The 18,101-nt window shown below is 35.4% G+C and overlaps 1 protein-coding gene across 1 annotated transcript; it reads left to right on the top strand.

The window, feature by feature from the left end:
* Window positions 1–12: 12 nt before the first annotated feature.
* Utp15 (UTP15 small subunit processome component) lies at window positions 13–12,642 on the top strand. The gene is made up of 13 exons (XM_046427148.2): window positions 13–167; window positions 3,085–3,255; window positions 4,474–4,566; window positions 4,653–4,837; window positions 5,178–5,356; window positions 6,025–6,150; window positions 7,734–7,866; window positions 8,564–8,648; window positions 9,522–9,671; window positions 10,314–10,415; window positions 10,567–10,700; window positions 10,877–10,935; window positions 11,560–12,642. The coding sequence occupies exons 2-13, from the start codon at window positions 3,166–3,168 to the stop codon at window positions 11,775–11,777; spliced, it is 1,554 nt and encodes a 517-aa protein (XP_046283104.1). The 5' UTR covers window positions 13–167; window positions 3,085–3,165; the 3' UTR covers window positions 11,778–12,642.
* Window positions 12,643–18,101: the final 5,459 nt, after the last annotated feature.

Genomic DNA, 18,101 nt, shown 5'->3' with positions numbered 1-18,101 from the left:
TACGTCATCTTCGCGCGACGTTCTCTTCTTGGTGTGTGCGGACTGGGCAGTGGATGGCCGCGTGACTTTGCTCAGGTGGATTCAGGTCCGGTGCTGGGCGCTGGAGAAGTCAGAAAACTTATCCTTGGAAGCGGGGTACCTCGGCGGATCCTTGGGTCTCAGTGGAGGTAGGTGAAGGCGGCTCCTGTGAAGGTAACCCGGACTGTCATCAGGCCTCCCTGTGGTTTCTGGCATGCTCTGGAGATGGTTAAACTTCCTAACCGGCTTTTCAAGATCCCGGCAATTGAATTTAGACCCAGATTTTGCTGCGCTACAGTCACCTTCTCTCTTGTCCATTTATCAGCTTCCGGAATAATCCTCACCCCTTCAAGGCAATGGGCAGAATTCCATCTTTCTTTGCTTAGAAGTTTCCCTCAGTTTCTAATGACCCCGAATTTCCTCTTCTGCACCGCCTTCTGCTTGTGCCTGTCGTAAGTGGCGAAGACGGGCTAATGTTATAGTTTAATGCCCAGGTGCAATGATACACTCTTTCCATGTAGAATTAAAACTTTTCTTCGGAGCTCTCAGTACCCTGGTCGTTACTCATAGCATTTTATTTGATAGCATTGTATTGCAATAGTACTTGTTATTCATTTACATCTTGACTTAGGCCGAATCATTCTCCTTCTCTTTATTTTCACACAATTTTTTGCCTCAGGCTTTTTGCACTGTGTCTCCCCACCACCCACATCCCTGCTCTCCACTACTGCTCCTCATTTTGTAATCTGTCAAACCACTGCTATAGCACTTCACTTCTTTTTTTTTTTTTAAGAGAGAGAGAATTTTTATTTATTTTTTTAAGTTTTTCTGCGGACACAACATCTTTGTATGTGGTGCTGAGGATCCAACCGGGCTGCACGCATGCCAGGCAAGCGCGCTACCGCTTGAGCCACATCCCCAGCCCCGAGCACTTCACTTCTTTCCACTAAAACTTTAAACTATTTGTTGAAAGGGATAAGAAGTGGTACTCCTATTACTGTAATGAGAGGTAAAGAAGGGAGTCAGGGAGCAGATTTGTGTATTCAGAGAGTCAAGAATACTTTTTATAGATGAGCATAAGCAATCCTTGATGTTGGAAGCACTGACTTTGAACTGGAATTAAACGAAATGTTATCCCTTGCCCCCCTAAAATCCTATTGTTCTTATTCTAAACCAAAAAAAAAAAAATTGTGATGATTATTTTGGGAAGATTGTTAGTAAAACTTTGGGACTTTTTTTTCTTACTTGCTATATAAATAACTATATGATATCCTTCCTTCAATTTTCCTTGTTGGCCCCTCCAAGCCTAAAATATTTACCATTTGGCCCTTTGCAGAAAGTTTGTGAACGGGTTCTCTGTAGCAGTGTTCATATTTTAAGACAGTACTTGTAATTTTAATTTTGTGTTTCCCCATAGAAATTTACCCAGTGCTTCCTTTCTCTTCTTCCAGAAACATTCTTTGAGCACTTAAAAAAAAAATCTTTCAGACTCAAAATTTCAATTCAACTTAACAGGGAAAAGAGATCATTCCAATGCAATAGAATTATGTGCATAGATTGAAATATTCAGAGCTAAATAGGATCCTAGAAGACAGGACCTCTCCTCAGAGGGCAGAATAGGTTTCCTGGAGAATGATCTGATTCCTGAGTTGAGCCTTAAATATTAAATAGCAGTAGGTAGAGGACATTCCTAGCAGAGAGCACAAGTGACAAAGACATTGAGGCAAGAATGAGCGTGATGTGTTAAGTGAACAGTTAATGATTGGTAATAACAAAAGATGAGGCTGGAAGGTAAGCCAGGGCCAAATCAGAGAGGATCTTACATTCTTGTTCCTTGTTCCTCCTGTTAAGGAGCTTGTACTTTATTTTCTGGATAGCATTGGGTTTTGTAAGCAAGGCCAGCTGCTTACAAATATTTGAAAATTTGAAATATGGATGGGGTTGAGGGAGGTCAAAGAGACCTTGGAACAGTGTTGCATTATTATCACAGATGAGAAAACCTGAATTAGGGTAATGGAACTAGCAGTTAAGTGGACTTAAGAAAGTTTAAGAAAGATTTGGAAGATTAAAATCAGTAGATTTTGTTTACTGTTAGGGTGTGAGGAGGATGACAAGTCAAATCTGAGTCTAGATTCCTAGCTGCAGCCAATCACCAGCCAAATGAAGAATATTCACCTCTATTCCCAGTGCCTGAAACAGGGTCCTGCACTTTATAGGTGCTTGAATGAACAGTAAAGATTTTCTCCTTTAGGCATGAATTGCCATGTTTTATCAAAATAGCCTTTAAAATATGTCATATCTATTTGTTTTGGTGTTACCAATGTCATATTTTGGGGCTTTTCAAAACAGATGAAAATAGCATCACTGGAATCATTCATCTGATATGATAGAATTGAGTCTCTTTTTTTGCCACTGAATAGTTCTGGAAAGATGTTTTAGCTTGATTATGTTAAAGGTTTTAGTTCATTTTTATCTTATTTTGTCACTTTAACTTAGAATTGCCTTTTCTGTTTTTTTTTTTTCCTTACTGTTTAAACCTTTTAAAATTACATTATAAGCTTCTATATACATTGTAAGCCTTACAAAATTAAGCTTCTCCACTAGAATCCTTAGCTTTGGTTTCCTTCTTGGCATTTTTAGACTTTCAGGAAGTCAAGTCTGGGGACTTTATTCTTAAAGACTAAATGTCTTCTTAAGTTTCAAGAAAGTTTTGTATTTGTAGTTATAATACATATTTCCTATGGTCAAACCTGAAGCCAGTGTGCTTCTTTCTGGTTTGACTACCAGAAGGCTGCACCAGATTTATTCCTAACTATTGCAAACTGGTCAGGTAGGTGTGAGAACATTTGTATACAGCCCTGATGTACAGCTGAATAGATGGTACAGTGTGGTAACCTGACCTATATTCTTCCTGTTTCCTTTAGATTATCTCTTCTGGGTTACAATTAAGTGGTTTATTGGTCTTTAATCTATAAACTTCCACACAGCCTTCTGAAAGAAAGCAGAGTAAAAATCATACCCATATGTTTATGAATAATATGTGTTTTAAAATATTTTCTTTTTCAGAGTTAAGCAGAGTCACTATAATTATTTCTAACATCAACTCTAAGTTATTGACCTTGGACAATAGTGCAATTATATGAAATCATGGCTGGTTATAAACCTGTAGCTATTCAAACATATCCTATACTTGGTGAAAAAATCACCCAAGATACTCTGTACTGGAACAACTATAAGGTAAGTATGGGAAATAATGAGGGAGGAGGGGAATTATGTTTATTTATTTATGCATTTATACCCATTTTTTTCCTGCATATGTTATACTTTAGGTATGCTGACAGACCATTAACTAAAAACAATCTATGAGCAGCTTATAGTTTGGGTAGATAACATGACACCTATTTGTATCTTGGAATTCTATAAAAAGTCTATATTACTTGATCCGTACAAGGGTCTAACTCAGAATATATGACTAATCAGTACCAAATGAAATAAATTTTAGAATTTAAACCTTATATGTGAGAAGTATTTTCTTTCTTTTTTAAATCTAAGTGCTGTGAAATTAGTTCTCTATCTTCTAATAAGGCTTACAAGTGATTTTTTTAAAATGGAAAAACTAAATAGGAAACTGGAAGAAGTTTGGGAGTGGGCAGTTTGTGGAAAAAAAATACAAATATACAGTAAACATATTAAATGGTCATGAGGGCTACTTGGAAATTAGTACACATTTGGAAGGCAATTTGAAAGTATCTGTTATGATTTTTAAAATGCAGATACCCTTTGGCTTTGTACTTTGATAACTTGAAACATAATCAATATACTCCCCAAGGTTTGTTTAAGTATATATGTATGTGTGTGTGTATATATATGCATATACATATATTATGTATATGTATCTTAACATTTATATGTATACATACATATGTATGCATATTAGATGTAAACTTATCAAAGTAGTATATGTAAGAATTCCTGAAAAACTTGTGTCTATTACTAGTCAGCTGCTATAATAAATTTTGGTATATCCTTATAATGAATAGTCAATCTGTTGCTTTCTATATGAAAGTTTGCTAAGATGGGTTATTTAGTGACAAAAAGCAAGGTATATAACTGGCTGCATAGTATGGTCATGTTTGTGTTAATTTTTAAAAAAGCTAAATGTAGGCTGGTAAAGACTTTACTTTTACTTTTTCTTTTCTGTTGGAAATTACAGCATATAGCAACTGAAGAGATGATGGAGTGTGGCTTTCTAGCCATGTTTATTTAAGTTAGCAGCAACAAGAATAGTCTGGGTGATGGGATATTGCCCTTTTTTGATTCTTTTGTATTTGTAAAATCTGATAAACCTAATAAATGTTATTAAGAACAAACAAGTTATCTGTAAGAAATTACATAATGCTTAAATAGGTTTTCCAGGTGTAACTCTGTTAATACTCTGCATTCTTTTTCATGAAGACCCCTGTTCAGATTAAGGAATTTGGTGCAGTGTCAAAAGTAGACTTTTCTCCCCAGCCTCCATATAACTATGCAGTCACAGCTTCCTCAAGAGTAAGTACAATAATAATTTTTTTTTTCTTTTTTAGTTTACTGTTGATCTTGAGCCCCTGGTAAAAATATTGTTTTTTATCTTATAGATTCACATTTATGGCCGATACTCCCAAGAACCTATAAAAACCTTTTCCCGTTTTAAAGACACAGCATATTGTGCTACTTTTCGACAAGATGGTAGATTGCTTGTGGCCGGCAGTGAAGATGGTGGAGTTCAGCTTTTTGATATAAGCGGCAGGGCTCCCCTCAGACAGTTTGAAGGCCATACAAAGTAAGAGACAGTGGTTTTTATATGTTTTTGTTTTATTTGTTGAAGCAAAACAATAGCTTCAGCATTTAAAACACTCATTTTCATTAAGCAGCTAAGTAGAATTATTAACATACTAGAAAATGCAATTTTAAGACTGTTGTTTAATATTCTTATTAACTTTATAGTGTAGTGGTATTACCATTTTTAAATTGGCTTAGGGCGAATACCTGTTTTAAAAGATTTTTTTTCTCTCATGATTTCTTTCTATAAATATTCTCTGAAAAAGGAATGTTTTATGTTTAAAGATATAATAAATATAATTTTTTCTTGCTTTTTAATATACTGGGTCTTGTTCTTTCAGAGCAGTTCATACAGTAGATTTTACAGCTGACAAATACCATGTGGTCTCTGGGGCTGATGATTATACAGTTAAATTATGGGATATTCCAAACTCGAAAGAAATTCTGACATTCAAAGAACATTCTGATTATGTACGATGTGGATGTGCTAGCAAACTGAACCCAGATCTCTTTGTAACAGGTTGGTGAACTCTGCATTTTATTGCTGTGGGATTCTTTCGGGATAGAGAGGTTTAATTTTTTTTTTTTTAATAGGACTGGGGGGTATAGCTCAGTGGTAGAGTGCTTGCCTAGCATGTGTGAGGCCCTGGGTTCAATTCCCAGCATTGGGGAAAAAACATTAAAAATGATTTTTTAAATTAATTATATAATTGTTTTTTCTTTTTTTTCTTTTAGTGGTTGTTCTGTTGTCCTGTAAATGTGCTTAGAAATATCAGGCTGTCTTGAAAACATAGGCTATCAAAACTGTCATGGGTTTAGTCTCCTGTTATATAGAGAACTTCTAGCAGCCAAGACACTGTAGTGTTTTTACATGCAGTTCAGTTTTTAAGAGATTCTGTACAAAGATACCCAGATGATTCCACAGTGACAGTAGTCTGAAGATAAGAATAATTTAAGATCAGAGCAGGTTAAATACTATGTAGAAATATATACTGCTTCTTCAGAAACAATAAGTCGTAGCAGAAGATTTAGAAATATTGTGTCGGGTTCATATATGTAGGCTTTTTTAAAAAAATTCCATCTAAAGTTTATCTCCTTTGAAAATTTATGTCTGGACACACATATACTTGTATAGTTTTTATTTTTTAGATGGTAAAACACACATAATACAAAAAATTGATATTTTAGGGTCATATGATCATACCGTGAAGATGTTTGATGCGCGAACAAATAAGAGTGTTCTCTCTGTGGAGCATGGGCAGCCAGTGGAGAGTGTGCTGCTTTTCCCCTCTGGAGGTCTTCTGGTGTCTTCAGGTATCTCTTAAAGATAGCTCTCATCAGTATTGTTCTTGAATCAAACTTTTCTTTATCAATTGTTATTTATAATTTTTCAGTTTGTACTTGGATTACATATCTAAGTTTTTGCTTAAACAGTTGATAAGTGGGACAGGCAAATAGCTATTTATTGAAAGCGTAGCTTGAGCCAAGCACTATGCTGTTGTATACAAATTATTTCTAATGCCTTCCAAAAGTCATATAGGATTGTTAGTTTTCTTACTGCTTTACAATCAAGGAGATGAAATGAAAGTTTCAACTAATTATCCGAGGCAAAATGATATGTGGCAGTTCCAAAATCCCAGAATTAAAAACACTTATTATGCATTTAACTCTGTGTCATTTGACCCCAGAAATCTACTGGGTTCTCCTTTTGTTATTACTGCATAAGAGATTTATAGCAGCTTTTGAAAACAGGATCTTTTAGATCTAGAATCAGGCTTGTTACTTTTTATGTATCTCTATTGATAAAATGTTCTTACCCAGTAGTAGTTGATAGTGCTGGAGGAGGAGCTAATGTGGAGTCAGGCATTTTCTTCAAATTGGGGCAGAAGATTTTTTTGATTAGTCCATTTTTATGATGATAATAGAAGAGGTAATTTGACTTTTATTCATTTCTTAACAAAGCAGAAATCTGTCAGCAGCATTGGCACACACTTATAATCCCAGTGGCTTGGGAGGCTGAGGCAGGAGAATTGCGGGTTCAAAACCAGCTTTAGCAACTAAGAGAGGCCCTAAGCAACTTAGCGACTTTATCTCTAAATAAAATATAAAAAGGGATGGGGATGTGACTCAGTGGTAAATTGCCCCTGGGTTCAATTCCTGGTACCAAAAAAAAAAAAAAAAAAAAAAAAGTGAAAAAGTGTTCACATTAGAAGAATGTACAGATAGTATGGATACTTCATAGCATACACATGGTAGTGTGTGCAGCCATTCATTTTAGCTTATCCTGTTTTATATTCTTTTTTCCTAGTACCTGTTTTTTTTTTTTTTTTTTTTTTTTTTTTTTTTGAGAAATAGAAATAAGGCCAAGTTGAACAGGAGAATGAAAACCTATATGCTAATCTGCACTGTGCCATTGTCACTAGCTAGTTGTGTGACCTTGGGCAGTCACTTAATGTCTCTAGACTTGGAAAATGAGAGATTGGACAAGATCATTAGTTTCAAACTGTGATTCCTCTCATAAACTGCTACATTGAAGAAGGAAGGTAGGGATTGTGGATTGAATTGCAGCCCTGTTTCCCCAAATGATACAAAAGCTTCACTCCCCCATCCCTTTTTCTATTTTCTCTACTAGATTTTTTTCTTGACATTTTGTTGAAAAAAGATACTGAATTTAAAATGTTCTTAAGCATCTGGACAGTTCTGTAAGGTGGGAAGTGTTATTATTTAGTCACATACTTCGTGGGTTGGGGAGCCAGGATTTAAACCAGGCAGTGTGGCTCTGGAACCTCTCATTCTACTTCCAGCCTAAGGAATGTCTAGTGAAGGATGTTTTTCAGCTCCTTAAAATGTTGTTGATATGGGTAGAATATCAAACTCATGACTATTTCTTTTTATAGGAGGTCGCTATGTTAAAGTTTGGGACATGTTAAAAGGACAGTTGCTCGTGTCTTTGAAAAATCATCACAAAACTGTCACATGTTTATGTCTGAGCAGCTCTGGACAGAGGTTACTCTCAGGCTCACTGGATAGGTTGGCATTTTAATTTTCTTATTTATCTTTATTAATTTACAAGTATTTATTGCTTGAGAAAATAAAGTATTTTAGTAATATTTGTGATAAATAAATAAATACATTAATCTTTTAAAATAATCTATTCTGTATTTTCTTTTAAAATCATTATACAGTTATATATTTTGAAGTTTTTATTATGAATATGTATATTATTCTAGATGTTTAAAATTTTAAGCTTCATGTGAACATTTCTATCATTGATATCCAAATATTACTATTTTAAATAGATATTTACTATTCCATTTTTTAATGTTCTAAAGCGGTGCTTCACACAAGCAGCCCTCACAACATGATTCTCTGACCCAAAATATCTGTAACACAGAGGTTGTAAAACTGTTCTGTTCTTTTGACTTGCAGTGGACATTCATGGATTCCTTTTTTTTTTTTTTTAACTTGCAGGTTTTATCTTTAAATGACAGTGGTTCATGGTCTACCCTTTGGTTTCTATTTTAAGTGGCTAATCAAAGTCTTTATTCATGTATGGCCAGTGCTGAAATATAACTCATTTTTTAAAGGGATTCAGTAAAGAATTGTTTTTCTAAACTGTTATATAAATTTTAATATTCATATATTGAGTTTTCCAATAGATGAATTGAAATGGAAGAATGTATTTTATACTCAAGATGATTTTTGACAATTCTTTCTTTTTTATTAGGAAGGTAAAAGTATATAGCACGACTTCCTACAAAGTAGTCCACAGTTTTGATTATGCAGCTTCAATTTTAAGTCTTGCACTTGCAGTAAGTACTTTTAGCTTTTTTAAAAAGCTGTCACTAACCTTGTCTGTTAAATGAAGATAAGATGGAATTTTAGGGTTTATCTTTGGATTAGAATAAACCACATTAGCTCTTTGAGTTAAGACAAGTTCTAGAATATGAGTTGTCCTAATAACTTAGCATCAATTTAGATTTAGGTTCCAATGACTCCTGTAGTAAGTACAGTGTTGTGGGCATTATTAACATCAGGGATTGAACCTAGAAAGTTGATAAATTTCTCTTCAACACATTTAACTCAAGGGTATTACAGTACTTTAGAAAGGCAATTTTGGCTCTATGTGTACACACACACACATACACACACATACCATGAAGTCAGAAAGGAGCAGCAAAATGAATAGTTTCTTTTCTTTGTTGACTGTTTTTTCTGGAATGTCCATTATCAGGTTTCTAAGGAGCCACATTTGGGCTGGAGTATGTTTGAATACATTATATAAAAATCTGAATTGGGAGCAGAAAAGCTAATTAAAAACTATTTTGGAAAGCAGTACTGTGAAAAGTCATGCCCCCGTGTAATCCTTTTTCTAATCAGAGAATGCAGAAAAATTATTTTGAATCTTTTTAAGATGCCATTAACTGTGTCTTATTATATATACTTTGCCAGTGATATTTTACAAGTATAATAAGTGCCATCAACTTAATGGTATCCTAGAGGAAAAAATGATTTTGCTCTTAACATTTTGCATAGATCATTGTTAGTTATAGTTTCTATGTCTGAATGATGCTGTTGATGATAGTGTGCATAAGTAGCAAACATGGTATAAATGTTATTTTGAAGTAAAGGTACTATAATATTATTACACTGAAATAGACTAACGTATTTCTAATTGCTATTAGCATGAAGATGAGACAATAGTTGTAGGAATGACCAATGGAATATTGAGTGTTAAACATCGGAAGTCTGAAGCAAAGAAAGATCCTCTTCCAAGAAGAAGAAGGCCTGCATATCGAACCTTTATTAAAGGAAAAAATTACATGAAACAACGGGTAATTATATATTTCTCATGTCTTTTAAAAGGTGACATTTCTTAAAGTAGCCAATTTCATCCCTGCCTATTACGGGAAAGTGTAGTTTGCGTGGTATTTAACTTTATTTTGCTTTTGGCTTTATTAGAATTGGCTCCAGATTGCTGTATTGGGAACATTATTGAATAATTATTGAGTAATAATGGGGAACAAAGGCTACTTTATTTAATATTCTGAGCCATACCATAATAATGATACAGTGCATTACCGTGTTCAAAACACTGTCTTTCACACACTGTCTGATTTGCTTTTCTAAATGACTCCTGCCTATAATGTCTCTATTTGGCATCTGAGAAGATTGAAATACACAAAGCTTTGATTGATTCAGTATTCCATTACTGGTATCCAGAGATGTTAGAACTAGATCTTAATATCTCTGATTCTCGTTTTATTATTCTGCCTGCCATGTAAAGAGGATTGAGAAAGTTGTAAGTAGAAAATCATAAAAGAGTAAGAACACATTGATTGACAAATCATTATGGACATATGAACATTATCTGACATAGTGTAAAGGCACCCTGATTAAAAAAAATTATTATTTCATTGTGAAAAAGTTTGTTTTGAGTGGAACTTGGTATATGCTGATTTTCTTCCTCCATACAGGATGATATTTTGATCAATAGGCCAACAAAGAAACACCTAGAATTGTATGACAGGGATCTGAAAAATTTTAGGATCTCTAAGGCACTTGACAGAGTCCTTGAGGTGAGTAAGGGGCATTTTTTTTTTTTAATCATTTTACTATTTGGTTTGTGTATTACCATGACTTGGAATTGTGGAAGTAGAAAAAACTTGGTGATTTAGCAAGGTGATTTTTTTTTTTTTAACCCCATTTTTTCTCCTCATGTTTTTCTAGCCTAGTTGTATAATAAAGACACCTGAGGTTACAGTTTCCATCATAAAAGAGCTAAATCGAAGAGGAGTCCTTGCAAATGCCCTTGCGGGTCGGGATGAAAAGGAAATTAGTCGTGTTCTTAATTTTTTGATAAGGTATGTTTTATGTTTATGAAACATTTGTATGTTTCATCAAAATCCTTCTTTAACACCTAATGAGAGACATTTATTTTTAGTTTGATCTTTGTGAGAAACTGGTAGAACAATTAAATCTGCTTTAGGGAGTTTTTAAAAGTTTGGAGGTTTCATTAAATAGAAGTTTTGCTTTGTAGGAATTTGTCTCAACCAAGATTTGCCCCTGTTTTGATCAATGCTGCTGAAATAATTATTGGTAAGTGTTGTTAAAACTTAAAAATCCTAACATGGTTGCATAAGTAGAGGTGTTGGGTTGGGGGTATAGCTCAGTGGTAGCATGCTTGCCTAACATGTGCAAGGTTCTGTGTTTGATCCCAGCACTACCTACCCCTCCCACCTCCAAAAAAAGTAGAGGCATCATGATCAAATAAAAATTTAGAAATCAAGCAATTTTACTTGTTTTGCTTTTTATCAGTTGTCCAATAAGGATTTTCATGAAGAAGACAAAATATCAATAATATATCATTGCAGTTCAAAATGGAGTAAAGTTCACAGCAGCATGACTTAGAATTGACAGGATTAGGGTTATTAAAATTAAAAAGAAATGTTTCCATAAACATCTGAAATGACCATGACTATTTTTTAATGGGAAAATGAAAATGAGACTACTGCTTTGTCGTTTCTGTAATTATGTTTTTATGAAATGCATTTATTTAGATGAATTATTATGCTTTCTGTATATAATGAATTGATTATAAAATAAGTACAGATTTTTTTCAGTGTTTTTGTATTTAATATTTTAATACTTTTCTAACACTTGATTTTTACTTATTATATATAGAAAGGTGTTTCTAGTTTATGTGTTTCCTTCTCTTTTTAGATATATATCTGCCTGTGATTGGTCAGTCACCTGTAGTTGATAAAAAGTTTATATTACTTCAAGGACTTGTAGAAAAAGAGATTGATTACCAAAGAGAGCTCCTAGAAACCTTGGGAATGATGGACATGCTTTTTGCTACCATGACAAGGCAAGAAAGCTCTTCTTTGTTGGAACATACGTCTGTTGAATTTCCAGACAAGAAGAAGACAGCATCATAGTGTTGGCTTAATAGGACAAAGAAGAACTTCTAACTTTGGATAGATTTGACTCTAATAACTATTGGAAAGAAAATGTCTTGATATATGAAAAGACTACACAGAAGCAACTTTATAGAAGAGACTGGAATAATTATGATTGGAAAATAAGTACCTTTTCTAATACATGGTTTTCCATGTAAGAAATTATTTTATGGCATCTTCAGCTAGAAGATCTCATCTTGGTCGCAGTGTTTGTCTACCTTGGATGAGTTGATACTGACTTTAATAAGCAATGTTCTGTGTCAGCCTTTGGGTAGGCATTCACATAAGAGTTCAAATATGAATCCTTTCTGGAGAAGTTCCAACTGGGAATCCTGCCAAATGAACGGAGTTTTTTTTTTTTTTTCTTTTTTCTTCCTTTTTTCTTCTAGCCTTGAAACAACAAAAACACATGGCAACAACATTATAACTCCACTCTAATCAGTGCCCTTGGGGTTTTGGGGCCCTTGCCCCCCCTTGGTGGCCCTCTGCCACCCCTCCCTTTTTATCATCACTGTTTTAGATCACATGCTCTGTCTGAGCTGGTCTGGGAACTGTGTCTGTTCCAAGTGTGGCAGATTGCTGGTCAGCCCTGAATAGTTCATATTGGACAAGTGTTCAGAGGATGATAAGGCAGATTTGATGCCTAAAAATTATGCTCTCCAGCCCAGGTTTTTCTTTTTATTTTGTCTCAACTATTCTTACTAGAATAGTAAGGTCTACAGATAGACCTTATTGGACTGCATTTCCCCCCTTTCCTTTAATATGTGGGCTTTCCACCAAGTTTAGGTCAGGAGAAAGATAAAATTTGTCACTTTTTTTGTAATAAAATAGCCTTTCAGCCTAATATGTACATGTTTGTATCTTATTTTATAGCTATCTGTCCCTCTCAAAACTCTTCTCTGACCTAAGAATTTATTTTTTCTGTTCTTAATAATTACCTTGTGGTTCAGAACCTCAAACTAGAGCAGCTTACTTTGAAAAATAGTTGTTTTTGAAAGCTTAATGTAAATTACATTTTTATTAAAGAGATTCTTATTTTCTTATTGGCTTTTTGGTAAGTACCAATTCCTGATGGATAATGTCTAGTAACTCCTAGCACACAGTTCACAATTGCTACCTCTCCCACCTTCCCCCAATTTCTACCAACCTCAGTTAGTAATGTGTATAGTAGTGATGTCTTGAGCTAGAAGAATCTTTAGAGAAAGATTTTATTATGGGAATCTCTCATAATTTTGGTTTTGTAAATTCAGGTTTTCATAAAATGGAAAAAAGTGGGCTAATGTGTTCTAGTACAGCCATAGGCACAAAAGTAAGGTATAGTTTCCCTTTTGTGAATTGTATAAGCAATCAGAAAGCACAGTGGCTTGTAAGAAACCAGGAGTTTGCTTCCCTGAGTAATTATGAGATTAATCAAGATCAGAAGCTGTGTTTTCAAGTTGAAAAGGGTTAATTTATTTAAATAAAATTTCTTTTTAAAAGCTTTTTTAACATAAAAAAACTTTGTAAGCATGCTGATAGTTAACGTACTAGAGTTGAAATTCTAACGAACTGTGGCTGCTATCAGTTGTGAAACATAGGAGTTTTTTGTAGTTATTTCATGTGGTTCTCACCACAGCCATCCAAGGTTGGAATTAATTTTCATTTAACATTGAATTAACAAAAGTCATTAAATTCTCTATGAAGTCCCCAAGCTTGAGTTCTGCGTCATTTCAGCACTGTCCTGCCTGCTGTGCCTGAACTACTGTCCTTTTAATGAAACTTCACTGAGTGTTGTAGTTCTTAAGTATGTAGTGATTGCAAATTAAAAAAAAAAAAAAAAAGATTAGGAAACAATTCCCATAGTCATCAATATTTTTAAGTTCAATTGTTTTTATATTCATGGGGATAAATATGCTACTTGAAGTATTTTAGCCTAATTGTCATGGTATAATATGTAACATTGGCCTTAAGATTTTAATTTAAAATGCCTAACAGATTTTTGTGATTTTTAGTTGGACGATATTTCTAAATGTTACTAAGTCTGCAAAAATACTGGAATGTTTTGAAGAACTTAGAAGGTCATTATATGTTTAACTTAGTATGTTTATAAGAGTTAAACACTTGAGAAGGTTTTGCTTGTTGGGTCAAGCATTGGAAGTGCTGTTTAAAAGAGAATCAGATTCTTAAATCTAAATATTTTTTAATTGTATAAAGGAATTTGTAAGTGGAACAGTTAGAAGAAATTTACTTTGTGCAACTTAAATGAATAATTCCAAGCAATAGGAAAAGGATCACTTGAAAGTAATCATTAAAATGTAGTTTTCCAAATGGAGTATTTCTAAGTTATACTTAAAAAAGCTTAAGGAAAGTTTGAAATGCCTTACTTTAACAAGTAATTATAAATAGCCTTATTTCTTAGACATTGAAAAATACTCAATGGTAGGTAGATGGCTACATGCCTGTTCCCTTGGCCATTGTTAACTGTAACAGTTGCACCTGACTCTTCAAAGACTTTGTTCTGTTTCAGAGCCATTCTCCACTTCTTTTTTCTATGGATGTTTCTTCCTTAACTGTATTTAATTCTGTTTAATTACCTTCTCAGTGTCCATTCATATGGTTCAAACCCCTGACAGTTCTTCATTCTGACCTGTGAGAGTGTGGGCACAGTGATTCCTGCTGGGGCATGTCACAGATGTATTTTCAGGTTACTTATAGCTTGGCACAGACTTAACATCTTGAGCCATCTCCACACTGTTTTTCTAGGGTCTTTCCCTACCTAGGCCCAAATTTTTCTAACTCTTACTTGTTCTGTCTAATATAGTAGCCACTAGCCATAGCTGGCTATTTTAAATTAAAATTTATTGAAGCTTAAGGATTCCGGTCTTCAGTCATACTTGTCACATTTTAAGTGCTCTACAGCTACAAATGTCTAGGGGTAACCATATTGGACAGCACAGATATAGAACAGTTTGATCACCACAGAAGACTGTCTTAGAGATCCTTAGACCTTTGGCTCCTGAAAGATCTCTTCCTGTTGAGGGCCCATGTCCACTTCTTTGATTTGGTCTGAAGCACTTACTTGGTAGCCACTTGATCTGCCAACCTGCCTAACTCCTGGGTTTGATCCTTCCTGGATGTATTTTAGAGTTCTCCAGAAAAAACAAAACTAATAGGATATATATAATATATGTTATGTAATATGTATCATTTGTATCTTTCTGTAAGAGGAAATTTATTAGAATTGATTCATGCAATTCTGGAGGCTGAGAAGTCTCACAGTAAGTTGTCTGAAACTGAAGAACCATGAAAGCTGGTAAAGGGGCTCAGTCTTAAGTCCAAAGGACCCAGAACCAGTGTTAGGGTTTAGATATGCTGTGTCCCCCAAGAGTTCATATGTGAGATAATGAGGAGGGTTTAGATGTAAAATGAGTAAAATTATGAAAGCCTTAACCTAATCAGTGGATTAATTCACTGATACAGATTGGGTGGTAACTGTAGGCAGGGAGGGTGTGGCTGGAGGTAGTAAGTCACTGGGGATGTGCCTCTGGAGTTTATATTTTGTCCCTTGTGAGAGTCGCTCTCTCTGCTTCCTTGTTGCCATGTCCTGAGCTGTTTTTCTTCACCATGCCCTTTCATCATGATGTTTTGCCTCATTTTGTCTCACCTCCAACCCAGAGCTATGGGAATTGTGGACTGAACCTCTGAAACTGAGCCGAAATAAACTTTTCCTCCTGTATGTTGTTCTTTTGGGTCAGTAAGAAAAGCTAATTTTTTTGTCACAGTAATGAAAAGCTAATTAAGCCATCAGGAAAGCTAACAGTGTAACAGTCTGAGGCCAAAGGCCTGAGACTTGGAGTTGGGTGATGGGATGGGACGGGGAACTGATGCAAGTTCTGGAATCTGAAGGCTGGAAAACCTGGAATTCTGAGGCTCACAGGCAAGAGAACTGTCTCGGCTCCAGAAAAGTGAGGCAATTCATCTTTTTTTCTGCCCTCTTGTTCTTTCCAGGTCCTCAACAGATTGGATGGTGGGAGCAACACTGGGGACAAGTCTTCCTCAGATTGAAAATACCTAGAAACATCCTCTCAGACATATATAGAAACAATGCTTTACCAGCTACCCAGTGTCCCATATTCCAGTCACATTGAGTGCTGAAATTTGCCATCACACTGGCCATGGCCCCTGACCCTGAGTGCCCCAGATCTGACCCTAGGTTTTCTTTAATTGATTCTTGCTCTTATTCTGCTCACAAGTCTTGATCCTTCTAGCCTTGCTGTTTTGCACCAGCCTACAGGTATTTTCCCCAGATTCTTATGAACCCACAAATTTGGGGAGAGCTTATGCTTTGTGCTCTGCAGCAATCTTGGCCAGGCTGGAGGATCCGTCCCTACTTGCAGAGCCTTAGGTAATGATCAGAGAGCATAATAATTCACATGCACATGTTAGCATTCTTATGTTTCATTTAACAAACCTTTCTAGACCATAAACTGTGTGCCCTGAGTCCTGGGGCTGTGATAATGTTGGTGGATGAGGCAGTCACTCTGTTCTTTTGAGGCTTCTTAATGTTGCACATAGCCATCACCATGCCCTAGAAGGTCTCACCCTCTCAACAAGAAATTCATCGCTAACTCTAGGCAGCTGCACATCAATTGTTTGTTGATTCCCTCAACAAACAGCAGGGGGAGCGCTAGGCAAACTCAAGCCATTGCTGATTTGTTTCTATTTTCCTCAACCTTGTAGACACTGCTCTGCCCTGAATGGCTGCAACTCCTCTGCTTTGGAGGAATACCTATGGCTTTGAGAACCACCAAGCCCCTTCACTAGTCAAAAGAGGAAATTCGTTAACTAATTTTTATTTTTTCACTTCTATATTTTTAGTCAGTTCATTTGAAACTTAAGCACCTGTGACTAATTGTGACCTTTGACATGAACAGGTAAAGGAGAGTTTGGGAGATGAAGAAGTGATTTTTTACATTTAAAACTACAATGTTGAGTGAAAAACCAGCCCTGCATGTAAACCTGATTTGATAATGCCCTTTACCTTAGCAGGGAGAGAGGACAGAAGGGATATTGAAACAAAAAACTTGAAGCTTTCTGACCTAAGAGGGATCTTAATTAACATTTTGGGGAGGTGGATTAGGGACCAGTGCATTAGAGTGATGTAAAGACCACACCAAGTGGCTTCCAGGGATGGAGGGAAACAAACTGGTAGGGAATCAGGCTTATTTTGCCTATCATGTAGTATGTCAGTGACTGAAATGATGAAAAGTTTTCCTAAAGCAGCCAAACTTGAGATGGGAGAGCAGGTCTCAAATTTGCCTTCCTGAGGGGAGCGTTTAGGAATATTTGTGGAATGAAGAAGCGGGTGGTTTAAGGTCTGGGGAAAGTTGATTGTAGGTGAGGTAATCAGTGTTCTGGGCATACATAGTCAATATTTTGACTCTTCAGAGGACACCTATTCAGAAAATGGCAGTGTCAGCATAATCTAAGGAGAGAGTTTTCAGCCCTCTGACATTACTTAAAAGGTGACCCATCCACCTACACTAGCCCAAGTCAACTGTTGGTAGTTTCAACAAAAATGGCTTGCAAGTCCTTGAAAAGTAAACAAGGCAACATATTGTTTAGCTGTGTGACTTCCAAAATTAGTGACTTTTAAAGTCAAAAAGAGAAAGAAAGTAAAAGCAAGTGAAACCAGAGGATTTATTCAGGTTTTGTCTCAATTTCAGAACCCCAGCATACCAAATTCTTCCTAGCTCTTGTTTTTATTGCCTAAGCACTATCCTACATTTTAATCTTGGTCTTACCTCCAAGTAATTGCCAGGAAGAAGCCTATGGCTTGGCCAAAGAAAATATTATTTTAAAACTTGATACATCTTTAATTTTAATTAATAAGATAGTTTTGAATAGACATGTGCAGGGCATAAAATTCTAAAGTGTACAGTGAACCGAAATGAGTCTCTCTCTCCCTTCCCCCAGCCACCTAGCTACTCTTTCTGGAGGCATTTATTTTTATAAGCATTTATTTATATATCTACATATACACCTATAAATCTATACAGAATTTTTCCCAATGCAGTTGAAATATACTATGTATAATGTAGTTCACATTTAAAAAAAATTTAATTCCATGCTGTAGCTTTAGTTTCATATCAGTACATGTAGAACTGCCTCATAAAATCTGCATGTACAAAATTTCTGACAGTGCAAAAGGGTATATGATGAAAAGAAAATCTCCATTCATTTCAGATCTCAGTCAATTTTCTTCCAAGGGGAGGACTTGCATTAGAGTTCTCCAGAGAACAGAAACAATGGGATATATATTGT

Source organism: Marmota monax, unplaced genomic scaffold (genome assembly GCF_021218885.2).
Source record: "Marmota monax isolate L192 unplaced genomic scaffold, Marmota_monax_Labrador192_F-V1.1 WCK01_AAM20220418_F8-fsc00018, whole genome shotgun sequence".
Classification (NCBI taxonomy): Eukaryota; Metazoa; Chordata; class Mammalia; order Rodentia; family Sciuridae; genus Marmota; species Marmota monax.
This window is presented reverse-complemented; position numbering and strand designations above follow the sequence as displayed.